Genomic DNA, 12,459 nt, shown 5'->3' on the forward strand with positions numbered 1-12,459 from the left:
CTTTCCCGTTCAGCTGAAGCACCAAGTTTTGATTTAATGGGGAGCAGGATAGCAGCCTGCACCTGTAACTGTCTCTAGTGTAAAAGATTCTCCTGCCTCTGCCCTTTGCTGTCCATCAGGATAAATTAAATTAGGGCAGCGAACAGCACAACGTGCGGTTGCCACTTCCCCGCGCCGTCGCAAGATTAGCGGGAGTTTTGTGCTTCCCGACACGTGACATTGGCACCTGACAGCGCAGGCCCTCAGCTGTTCGTACAGCTGGCCTGTCAGAGGAGAGCGTTTGTAGCAGTGAAAAAAGGTGTGTGTTTACAGCGTGTCTTCCAACCTGACCAAAACACTGCTTATGAATGCCTGAAATGAGGTTTGAAGTGAGATGTTCATTAAAACAGAACTTCCCAAGTTCTAACCCCAGGTGTCATTGCCAGGGACAAATATTGGGATTCCGAAGAGGTTATAAGTTACTGCTAATTCTTTTTTTCCAAGCTGTCCCTGCTTGAATATCTTCCTGGTGTCTTACTGGAACGTGTGTAAACGCAACAAACATGTCAGCTTGTTTCATGAGCTGCCGTGGAGGGTTTAAGCTCTAAAACGAAGCCCTTTCTCCAAGATACTGTAAACTTCCAGCTAACCTTTAGACTGTATTATAAAACACGTGTTGTTAATCTTGCTCTCTCTCATTCAAGTGATTCTTAGGGCTTTCTCTGCCTTGTTAGTGAAGGGTTTAATCAGCAAACTGGCTTTTTAATGAGGTAAGGTGCTGTTCCATGTGGCTTGCAGGGAGCAAATTAATCATTAACTCAATAGCAGAATGGGAATTACAGTGAACTTGGAAGACTTCTCTCCACTTTTATTTGGGAGAACTCGTGACTTGATGCATATGGAAATACTCCTTTTTAAAGCAGTTTTCCTGCATTGCCAGAATGACCCCCGTGTGTTGCTTCTTTCTCAGTGCATTTGCAAGTGACCTATTTTTTGCACCCTTGGTATTGCAAGATGACTGCATAAATAATGACTGGGAGCGTTGAGTTTGGGGTTTTTTTTGCTTGAAGTGATCTACCATAATCTACAGCTGCTGAATATTTTTCTTGAATGCTGTTGCTTTGTGATTTTTTTTTTTTTTTGAGATTCTCCTGCTTAAGATTGAATCATTTTAACTAACTGATGCTAAAATGGAGTCTTTGAACCATAAAACCGAGTCTGTTGAAATCAGACTTTTGACAGACCACACTAACACAGCACTCGGCAGCTTATGGTAAATAAGATCTATTCTGAACAGACTAATTTTCATTTGGTGTATAAATCAGCAGTGAAATCTATGAGGACTAATGGAATCTGCCTTTGTTTCATTAGCTAACTCAACAGAATTACTGAACATTTAGCCTAAAACTCGCGCACCGTGAAAGCAGTTGGTAGTTTGGAGATGCATGGATCTGTAAGCTGCTCTGAGGATTGTGTGTTGTCTGTTTACCGTGTATAAATTAATCCGAGAAGGCATCTTGGTGGTGGTGTTACCTTCGTGTGATGTTAGACCTTACCAAGAAAGCAAGGTATGAATTCTGTGCTGGAAGCTTGGCATACCCCACTCTCAGCCTTCTGGTTTGTGAAATGAGAAATATGTGCATGGGGCTACATTCCTGGCTTCAACTGATGATGAACTGATACAGGGATGGAAATAAATCTCCTTGGAATCAAGGTGTGTCCTCACCATGCCTTTCTGCAACAAACTAAAGCTTCCAGCCCGGCTGCTGGCCCGGAGGGGCACATGTTTGTTACAGAGATGGCTGAGAACCCATGGGTTGAAAGCTGATGGAGGTCAGGCTTTCGGTCTTGTTAACCAATTGCTTTCTGTAGTTTTTTGGGTTTAGGGTATTTTGGTATTTCTTTGTTAATTTTGACTGGAAACACCGCACTGAGGGGTAAAAAAAGTTGCTGTTTTTTTCCCAAAGCACCTCTCTGTCACTGGGTTTTGCTTAATTATTTTCAAACTGCAGAATATTATTTCACTTTGTGCCTGACTTCCACGAACCAGTTTGCTTGGTGAGCACGCTCTCCCACGCGTAACAATAACAGGGTGGTTGTGCGCGCGCCGGACGGAACGAGCAGAGCAGTTTTCCACGCAGTTTGGAGACAAATTCCAGCCTTTGAATGGCTGGGCAGCGGGGAGATCGGGAAATGTGAGCGTATGGATTAATGGGGCAGTTAACATTCATAACATTTCCATGTTTGCATACACATTGAGACTTTTTCTGACAACGTTGGGTATAATTCTCCTGGACAGGTATTCCTTCCAACAAACATGGATTAGAGTAATTAAAACTTAAAGGATTCTGTACTGTTGATCACGTTCTTGCTTTTTCTGAAGTCAGTTGTACAGAAACTTGTGCTGCAGCGTGCAGGGCAGTGCTGAGGAGACCCTAGGGCTCACCATATTGGGCATTGCACTGCTGACCTCAGTGGCCTTCAGGGCAGCCTACAAAGATATTTTTAGCATAGATACAGGTGTCTTGTTTCTTATTTTATAAAGAATAGTTGCCACTGGCTAGTGAAATTGAAGAGGAGAAGGGAGTCTTTACCTAACAAATAATACATTGCATCTTTTTGCAGCTATATACCGTGCTCCGAGAGAATACATGTGGCAGTAACGGAAATGGCAGCCTTGTTCCCAAAAGTAAGTGCCTTTTGGCATTAAGATGTGTTTTGGCCTCATTCCTTATGAGTAATTTCCCTGCAGTAAATGAAAACCGAAAACCAAAGGTAGGGAGAAATGACTAGGTGGCTTTCTCAGGTCTTCTTCCATCGTTGTCTTTATTAGCGTGCCAATTGGGAAGGGCTAATCCAGGCCTCTCAGTGTTATGTTCAGGAGTAAAATTCAAGAACTGCATGCAGTTCCTCCAAAAGCAAAGGCTACTTGCGTCTAGTTTGGGGAGTCACACAGGAATTTAAATAGTCTCGTCCCCCTCAAGGTTCCAGTTGAACGCCATTGCTTGGATTTCTTACTTGCAGGTATGTTTAGATCTGTTATCCATCTACCAAAGCCATCTGTTTCTTCACAGCACGTTTTAGGGAGGGAAATCTCTCAAGTTTTTGTAAAGTCCTATCGACCTCTCTGAAGCTGCAAGGAAAACGTAACGCTGTTGTGCGGACCTGGACAGATTGTCTTGTACCCGCTGTACCCTGCTGTCAGCCAGGACGTGGACTGGGCAGCAGTAAATGGGCACGAGAATGTGTCTAAATGAGAGTGTGAAGCAGTGTTCCCTGCATGCTGCCTGGCAGCAGTTTGAAATGCCCCTGAGATGGGAGAGGTGATGTGCCAGGAACTTGTTGCGTCCGCCCCTACAGCTTACGTCTCCCGCAGCGCAGAGAGAAGCCTGTGCAGGAAGCAGGGCCCTAGCAGCAGCAGTTGTGTGTTAAACACCACTTGTGAACTGCTACTGGCTCATTAAAAGCGACCCTCAAACGGTTTTGTAGTTCTGTGGAGTTCAACTTCTGCTTTCCTTTCCCAGAAACCCAAATCTGAACTGGTAAGGACTTCTTTGCGTCTGCTGACATCTAGTGCCTACAGACTCCAGTCCGAGTGCAAAAAAACCCTTCCCGTGGAGACGTGCCCCACGACGGACATCCAGCTGGTCACGCAGCAAGTTATCCAGTGCGCCTACGACATCGCCAAGGCTGCGAAACAGCTGGTCACCATCACAACCAAAGAGAACAACAACTGAGTCACACTTGGCTTTTTAGTCCTCTTTTTTTAAAGGTTGAATTTCAAATACAGGTGTGGAACTACTCAGATTTTTATGAGAAAAGCTAAAGGGGCGAGAAACTTTTTTTTTTAAGAAAACCCTCAGTATTATTTTTGCATGTTTTCTAACAATTTTACGATTAATTTAACCCACTGCCTTATTTTGTGCCTGTGTTGCCAGTTTAGTTACAGATGATAGCATGTTGCGAGTAGCTGTTGAGCCTTTTATCACGTACCAACGCTGTATCGAGCTCTTGCTAAGAAGTTTCCTTAGGGCCACGTTCTGGTTTGCAAAACTCCCGCTGAAGTCAGCTGCACGTATCAGAGGGCAGAATCCCGCCTCTGCCCTCTCCGTCCTGGAGCCTCGCGTGCCGCGATGCCGCTGACGGAGAAACCTGCAGCGAAACAGGCTCTGAAGGCTCCAGGACCGTAACCGCTACCCAGCCGGAAGAAGGTGGTAGTCCCGATAACGGGGTACAAGCCGAATATTATCTGTTCCCATATCAACTGTTGTGCAATAATAATGTTTTTAGTCTGCTAAAACAATAGTAGTTGTGGGCATCCGAGCTTATTCCGTGTAACTATACGAGGTCTTTGTCACTTTATCTGTTTTGGAAGGAAGTTGAAACTTAGCTATTTCTTTTTAGTTGTCACTATGCCATTAATATATACGTTTGATGTTACTTTAGGGCATTAGTGGTTAAAATATTATCCTTTGTTTCTGATTTATTAATTCATTCTTACATTTCCTACAGAACTTTACTGTCATCAAGGCACCGTCTTGTTTGCAGCAGCATTGCTCAGTAACTCAAGATGCAATTTCACTAAAATTTCTGTGATCATTTAAAGAAAAACAAACAAAAAAAGGAAGTTAGAAGAGTGCCAGTGCGAAAGCAGCTGTGTCTGCCATAGCCTATAACCTCTGTACCTCAACGTGTCCAAATGTGAAGAGATTTCTGCTCTCTCGTAAGTTTTATACTAGTCTTTTCAAAAGTTCACAAGCAGCGTGTGGAGCAACCCGAGCTGGGCTGCCTGTTGGAAAGGCAGGCGCGTGACGCATGTCCGGGTGCGTTGCGGCTTACTTTGTTCCCAGCGGGTCACAAAACTGTCTCAGTCTGTATTTTTCAAAAATGAAAAGTTTTTTGGGAATCTAAATTCCATGGGGAGGGGGATCACTAGATTTTGCTTCCGCCTGTGTCCCCTTTCGGAAGCATTTGGTCATTTTTAAGGAGCTGGCAGCCACTAAAGCGGTGTTGTAATTAATGGCGAAGCTCAAACTGCAGCAGCTGGTGTGAATGTTTAGGCCGTTTTTGCAGAACCGTTTGAGTCCAACAGCTGTCTGCTCTTCCACCACCAGCTCTGCAGTCTGTGGTCTGGCAAAACCACAAACTCTTCTAGGCTTTCTGGTGAAAAACTGCCCTGTTTAGGTGAACACATGGAGTTCAGTGGTTGGTTCCTTTTCAAATCATACTGTGTTTGTATATATACATAAACGCTAAGTGCCATAACGCCGTGGGATTCTTGTATGTTGTAATCGGGTTCCTCTTTTAAAGCAGTGTAAGTTTGAGGGAAGGAATAGAGAGGTAAATGACAACCCAGTAAATCGATGTTCTTTGTTGTGGGGTTTTTTATTTTCTTTCTGCATTTCCGCATTCCAGAACTGTCTCTAAACTGGGAAATGCAGACAGGCTGGGATTAGAACTGCAGAAGGCATTTGTAAAACCTACTTCATACTCATGCTACCGGCAATTACGTACCTTGATTGTCTTCTAGGAACTTTTCCTTAAATTGGCATCACTGAAAGGCAACAGATGGTATTTTTAAATCTCTCAGGACACCACTGTATGCTTTGCTTTTAACATCTCTGACCTAATTTCCAAAGCAGGGTAATGCTGAGTTACCAGTTGTTTAAACTTGCCTCTGTACCAAACCAGACGCTTCGATAGCTGTAACCACGTGGCCAACCCCTGATTGATGTTCTGCTCTGTCACTTAATCAGCATGTCTGGCCAATTCCCCCATCTCAGAACAAACGTTTGTTCGAGGTTGGTTATGGTGACACTGTTGTTGCTCCAGAATCACGGCCCCTGTCACATAAGACAAGGAATTTCCTGATGTTCTCAGTGAAACAGAAGTGGCCCCGAGCACATGCTGATGTACAATGTCAGCTCTCTAACCCCTGGTGCAGAGTAGTGTGAAAGCAGCTGTGCAGCTAAGGGGAAGTACGTAGATTAGCGCTTGCGTCACATGACTTGTAATACCTAAAACAGCAACAGTGGTGTATTTCTTTTATGACTAGATCTCCCCACGTAGATTAGTGCTTGCGTCACATGACTTGTAATACACCACTGTTGCTGTTTTAGTATTTCTTTTATGACTAGATCTCCCCTTTTTCCCCTGGACACAAACTTACTCTTTCTTTAAAAAATGCTGCATAGGGAAGTAACGTTTTGGGGTTTTTTTTTGCCTTTTTCCAAAACTTGTATTTATCAGTGTCATTCTGTGTACAATATTTTGACATAATCTTTTGTTTACAGTATTATTATAAAATGCTAAGAACTCTTGCAATGCGTGAAATCATTTGGGGTGATTTGACTGCTGCTTCCCTGAAGAGAAGCTCTTGATAAGCTCCTATAGTTGAGCAAAGCCTGCAGCGCTGACATGGTGCTAACAGCCCTGCCCCAGGACAGGACACGAACGTGCCACCTGACTGATGTCACGTGGCAGTTGCTGATGATAACAGCAAGGAATCAAGTGCAATAAACCCCGCTTCCTGTTGTTAGAGCAGTTTGCTCATGTAAAAAACCAAATAGTTCTGGTTGCAATTAGTCATGAAACAAGTAAGAAGAACACATTAATGAATTCTTCAGCCCCTTCTGGGGAGGAACTGGACACATTCAGGTGTGCTGCAGCAGTAACTCTTATTACGGCATCGCAAACCCATAACAGAGATGAGTTATCCAGCGGGCCTCTAGGCACGTCCTGCTTCTCAGTGGTGGGAGTGCCAGTGGCGTAGAAAACGCAGCACAGAGTGGGTTACAGTTCCTGCTCCACGGGAGGCACAGGTTCTGTCGTGGTTTAGATGCATTTGCTCTGTTGTGCCAGTGTAGCACCTACTAAAACATCATCAACTCCTGCATGTGGAGCAAATGAAGCAGTTCAGTCCTCCAGGGACACTCACACCTCTGCACTCTAGAAACCAGCCAGAAGCTGCTCTTGCATTCAGCTAAACATCTTCTAAAAATCTACTGAGTTGGGTCTCTGCATCATCATAGGCTACTCCAAAGCCATTTTTCTTTCAGGAGTTCCTCAGTTCTTCAAAGTTTTCATTCCATATTCTGCAACTGCATTTAATGCTCATTCCTCAGGTGCCAAGGACAAGAATCCTCAGGTCCACGCTGCCTTTGGGTAACTGTAAAGCTAACAGCATCAGAACAAAGATCAGAAACGACGTTACGGGCTCTGGAATCAGTCTGCACACGTGTTATTTGGTGTGCAAGGAAGGTACTTGGGAGAGTACAGAATATCCTCCAAGAAAAAGCATCAGTGACATGCAAGAGTTAATCCTTCCAGGCAGTAACACCTCCTTCCAGCTTTCTCTGACATTAGTGGCTGCTGATAAATGACAGAGGCGAGTTACTCAGCAGAGCAGCTCATAGTTTGGTATGAAAAATATGATCTGCTGGGCATGTGGTGTAGGTAGGGTTATTCAAATTCAGCTCAGTTTTTAGAGCTAGGCAAACACACTGAGGTGCTGAGATGTGCTGTACCAGCTGCATTAATGCAGCTGATAATGCTGAAAATAATTAGAGTAACATCTGAGGCAGGAACAAGAAGGCACCAGGGCCTGGTGTTCCACCCTGGCACTGTGTGGTAACCACGGTGCAATTAGAAACGAGAATTCTGCTTGTGCAACACCATCACCCTCCCCGCTGGGCTCACCTGTCCAGGTGACCTGTCCAGGCTTCCCCACAGCCCTGCTACCTACCCTGCTGCGATACCCTCGCTCAGCCATGCGCTCGGCCTCCTGCCGCACCAGCTCCTCGCAGCGCCGCCGGGCTGACCTCTCCTCCTCTTCCTCCTCCCTCTGGCGCTGCTGCTCCTCCTGCTCTCGCACACGGCGTTCTGTCACCTGAGCACGAAGGAGACAGAGATCGGACACAGACCAGGCACCTCTGGCAGCTGGGTGCAAGTCTGGAACGCGTGCTGTACCTGTGCCTCCAGCTCCTGCCTGCGGGCCGTCTTCAGTTCCTCCTCCCGCTCCTTCTCTCGCCTCATCAGTTCTTTCGCCTCTTCGAGTTCTTTAATCAGCTGCTCTTGACACTTTATAGACTCTTCTTGGGCCTGTCTGTTTAACTCCATCTTCTCTTGGATCTGGCGCTGTCTGCCTGCAAGGACCTTTGTGAAGTGAGAGAAGACGTGTCAAGAAAGGGGTCAGCCTTAGAAGCAGAACTGTGGAAATCTCGGTGCAGACAGTTAAATGGTTCCCAGAAGGACAGGACAGGCAGAAAAAGCCTGCCCGGGGTACTGAAGGCTGGAACCCTCTGGAGGGTCACAGCTAGAACAATGGCTTCATCAAACCGAGACACACCTCACCAAAACAGGTCATCACCTCATTCATCAGGCGATCTCTGGCCGTCTTCTCTCTTTCCCATTCTTCTTCCCTCTTCTCCCACACTTTTTTAGCTTCTTCTCTGAAGGAGAGAGGAAGGATTATCTCTGCGGTTACTACTTAAAAACCCCTACATACCCCACAGGCATAGACGAGCTACCCGGTGCTTCAGCACTGGAGTTTCTCTTCCTGTTTGTTCCCAGGCAGCTGGCGTGTCCACCCCACCCCTGCCTAGTTCAGAGAACGGCTGTTCTGAACAGGAGGTCACCCGAGGAAGGAAGTGCTGGCCTGCAGCAGGATTTCTTGGGTGTGCCAATCTGCCCAGGGCACGGGAGGGCCTTGGTAGGGAGCTTGCCTCTTAACAAGGATATTACCTCACATTGCTGGAAAAGCTGAGTGTTTGCAAGTCTCCCCTTCGCAACAGAACCTTTAAGTAAAACATGATGGCAGCACGCACCAGCCTGTCACCAGTGAAGATGCTCTCTGAGCTGGGAGAGTGTAAGTTAAACCCGAACAAAGAGCCCCAGGCAGCTTTTATGTACCAACTGAGGTACAAAAGGGAACAACATGCAGGTTTCGGAGTCCCTAGGACTAAACCCCTGCAGCTCAGTAATCCTGGAGAGTTGGTTACAAAGTACTTACAACTAAAAAGTAATTATTGCTGTCTCTACATTACTACCCTGTTGTGTTATTAAAGCTCTTGCATCAGAGCTGATGTAACAGAAATTACGGACTAGGTGTTGGGCTGAAGTAATGGAAAAACAACCAAAGGCTTTAATTCTGTCCTGGCAGAAAAGCTTCGTGTCTGCACTGGCATGCTGAGTGCCTAGCACAGTACTGGGAACAGAGGGGCAGAGCTCACTTCTGCTGCAGCACCTCTAGAACTGCAGAGCCAACTGGACGCCTCTTTATCATCCACCTTCAAAGCCTATTTAACCAGCACGAGTGGGGCTCCACCGACCAGGCAGGGACATTCAGCACATACCGTCTCTCTAGGTGACGCCCAGAGGTGGGCACTCACCTAAACATAGTCTGTAGCTCTGCTTCCCTCTCCCTTTCTAACCGGAGCTGTTCCTCGATGACGTGTTTCATCCAGGCAGCATCTGCAACAGCTCGTTCTCGTCGCGCAGACTGGCGGTGCTGATCCTCGTCCTCTTTCTCGAGGAGGGCTAATAAGATTTGCCTGTCCATCTCCTTGAGAAAAAGCACAAGATTAACAACTATCCAACAAGCTGCCAGCCTGTATGCAAGGCTACCCTGTCATGGGTGTGCTCAGCAAGACACTCGTCTGCTGGCTTCCCCGTGATCTTTTTGCTCCAGCCCTGTTCACAAGCTGGAAGGGGCTTCCTAACAAATTATCTGCAAGCATCAGAGGCAGGCACATAAACCAAACACAAGTTCCTTCAGCACAGTATCTCTAATGTGTAAATGAAGGGGTGCTTTCTCTTACCAGCTCCTCCTGTATCTGCTGAGCTCGTCTCTGTAACTGGGCGTTACACTGATGCCTCAGAAAGCGACTGGATGAGGAAAAGAAGAAATCCAAATGGACTCTAAAGCCCTGTTATCACACACCAGCGCTCAAGAAGGAACATGTATGACAACGTAACTTACAGGCAACAGAGGCACCTGCTATCACTAACATGAACAAAAAGAATGATGGCACCGATGGGTTTGCTCATTGGCTCTTCTGGGCACTCCTGTCCAAACCCAAATGTTTACAACCCACTGCTACCCGAGACATCTCCTGCTGCAAGTACTGCTGCAGAGAGAGGAACAGCTTCTACCCAAGCCCTGCTGAAACAAGCTGCGCTCAATCTCATACCCAAGCTCCTTCTTCTTCCAGCGCTCTTCCATTTGTTTCCTTTCTTCTTCCAAGTTCTCCAGCTCCCACTGCTGCTTCAATAAATTCTCTTGTTCCCTTTTCAGCTTTGTTGCCTAAAAGGAAAAAAACAAGCACCAAGAAAGAGTACGTCAGAGAGCTGGGACATCCCAGAGGGAGCCTTTGTACCCCGTTCTCCTCCTTTGACTTGAGCCTGTCCCACTTGGAAGCTTCGACAAATCTCTTCCTCGTCTGGCGCAGCACAGAAGGGTGCTCGCATTTCAAGAGGAGCAAGGAAAAGCTGCCAGAGTTCAGTTAACATGCCACTGCTTTACTAACAGAAATCATGTCACAGCTACCTTTGTTCCAGATTCAACCCAGTGGAAACCTGGGGGGCAGAGGCCAGGTCAGTGTCACTGTAGCTCCAAGTGAAACACTGAATTTCCTTCTCGAATGAGAAACTAAAGATCACCTCGGTCTCCTGTAATTTCAGTTCTTCTATTTGTTGAAGCAACGTCTCCGCTCGCTTCCTCTCTTCCAGCCGACGCTTCTCTTCCTCTTGTCTCATTCTTTCCAGCGCTTCCCTTCGCGCCACTTCATACTCGTTTTCATAACGTTTTTTCTCTTCAAGTTCAGTTGCCTCTTGCTTTCCGAGCCAAAAAAAAAAAAACCAACACCCCATGGCATTTAAGGTTAGGCTAAAGCAAAGAAACCACCTCTGGCTCAGGAAATCCACAAATCAAACTCCTGAAAGCTGACGTGCATCGGGAAAATACGGAACAAGAAACACTAGGAAGGAACACAAGGACAAAGCAAAACCGTCTGCTGACCGCTGCCTGAAAACGGTCATCAGTCCGCACGCACCCTGCGCGGGGCTGATGCTAAGTGCAGGGCATCACAAATACACTCAGATTTTCCCAGTACAACCTAGATTGTTTTAGTTAACTCTGAAATCTGTATTTGAAGGCCTTTGTTATTCTTCCATATCAAAATCGCTCATATCTAGGAGTTTTACAGCCTTGCACCAGCTCTACGCTGCAGTTTACTATTAGACCAGCGCCCAGTGCCACGCGGAATCCTGCCACAGATCCCCTCAGCGGACAGCGCTGGGTTTTCTGGGAGACTTATTAGACAGGAACCATGGCCCTCCATCAAAAGCATCCTTCCTGCTAGCAGCTCCTGTCCATCTGTGAACACCAGAACGCCCCATCGCTACGGGAACGAGCGGTGCACCCGCAGTCATTATTTGGTTCAAGGCTGGTGTGAGAAAAGGGACAAACAGCCAACTCCCAATCCTTCCACATCCGAGATATGTCCGTACAGGAAGGCAGGCTGTCTGCCAGCCAGGTCCAAAGGCACGTAGTGTCACACCTCCACCTGCTCGTGTGTTTCGGGAGTCAGCCCTCGGGACCAGTAGCACCAGGGCTACCCCAGCATACCTTGCTTTTTTGCATGAGCTGATCGCCCCAAGCCTCCATCACGTGCTTCCTGTGCAGATCCGACTCCACCTGTAGGTGACAACGTTAGTGCCAGAGGCTCTCCTATCCTCCAGGATCTACTGGACTCACTGGAGCTCCTCTGGCCCAGATGTAGCCCTGGAATCCCAGTGGGATCTGCCTCTGCAGAGGCGAGCTTGCTCGGCTGTCCTCAGTGCCCACCAGGTCACACGCTGAGGGTCAACGTCACACACCAGACCCGGGAAACACTACAGTGACACTGCAGCCGGAGCTGTGGCAGCTGGAGCCGCAGGTTGGTGAACACAGAACAGGGAAGCGCCACAGACGCGGCGGGTACAGCGTTACAAAGCACCCGAGATGTTTACATCCTGGGCACTGAAATTCTGCATCAGATTTCTGGCTGATTCTGAAAAACACCAGCTCTGGAGGGACTTCTCACATGGTTACTTTGCTTATCGGAACTTGGGACAATTGCTGTGATTCAGGAGGAACGACAACAGTAGTTACAAGATGACATTCAAGATAAAAGCTACTTTTATACATGCAAAGCAGCGGGGACTAAAGAGGAATTAACGTCACCTCGCGGAGCTCTGGGCTGTTTTTCTTCCAGCGCTCATGGAGCAGCTGCTCAGCGACCTGGAAACACGAGACTTGGATTATGGTGGGATGCAGAAGGGCTGGGCAAACCCCCCCCTCCCAAGCCAGCCGTTAGCTCAGCACACCGGGTGCTGAGCAGCGCAGCGCGGGGCTCGGCTCTCCCGCGCCTCCAAACCCAGGGAGCGGCTGTGCCCCTCCCGGGGCTGTCCGGGCGTTCCTGCACCGGGCTGCCAGACCCC

The 12,459-nt window shown here is 47.3% G+C and overlaps 2 protein-coding genes across 2 annotated transcripts in view; one reads left to right on the forward strand and one right to left on the reverse strand.

Moving 5' to 3' along the window:
* Nucleotides 1-4,535, forward strand: part of GIT2 (G protein-coupled receptor kinase interacting ArfGAP 2) — a gene marked incomplete at its 5' end in the record, with an annotated part of 24,921 nt that extends 20,386 nt beyond the window's left edge. Inside the window, 2 exons of the mRNA XM_010147125.1 lie at nt 2,605-2,668; nt 3,504-4,535. Coding sequence (XP_010145427.1) covers nt 2,605-2,668; nt 3,504-3,716 — 277 coding nt within the window. The remainder of the gene's footprint in view (nt 1-2,604; nt 2,669-3,503) is intronic.
* A 2,587-nt stretch (nt 4,536-7,122) lies between these two features.
* On the reverse strand, nt 7,123-12,259 carry TCHP (trichoplein, keratin filament binding; the record flags this gene model as incomplete). The annotated part of the gene is made up of 10 exons (XM_010147126.1): nt 7,123-7,155; nt 7,724-7,867; nt 7,948-8,133; nt 8,348-8,429; nt 9,369-9,541; nt 9,798-9,864; nt 10,170-10,282; nt 10,639-10,812; nt 11,606-11,674; nt 12,203-12,259. Coding segments are annotated over 10 exons (1,098 nt in total), but the record flags the coding sequence as incomplete, so codon positions are not given.
* Nucleotides 12,260-12,459: the final 200 nt, after the last annotated feature.

Source organism: Eurypyga helias, unplaced genomic scaffold, assembly GCF_000690775.1.
Source record: "Eurypyga helias isolate BGI_N326 unplaced genomic scaffold, ASM69077v1 scaffold9102, whole genome shotgun sequence".
In the NCBI taxonomy this organism is placed as follows: domain Eukaryota; kingdom Metazoa; phylum Chordata; class Aves; order Eurypygiformes; family Eurypygidae; genus Eurypyga; species Eurypyga helias.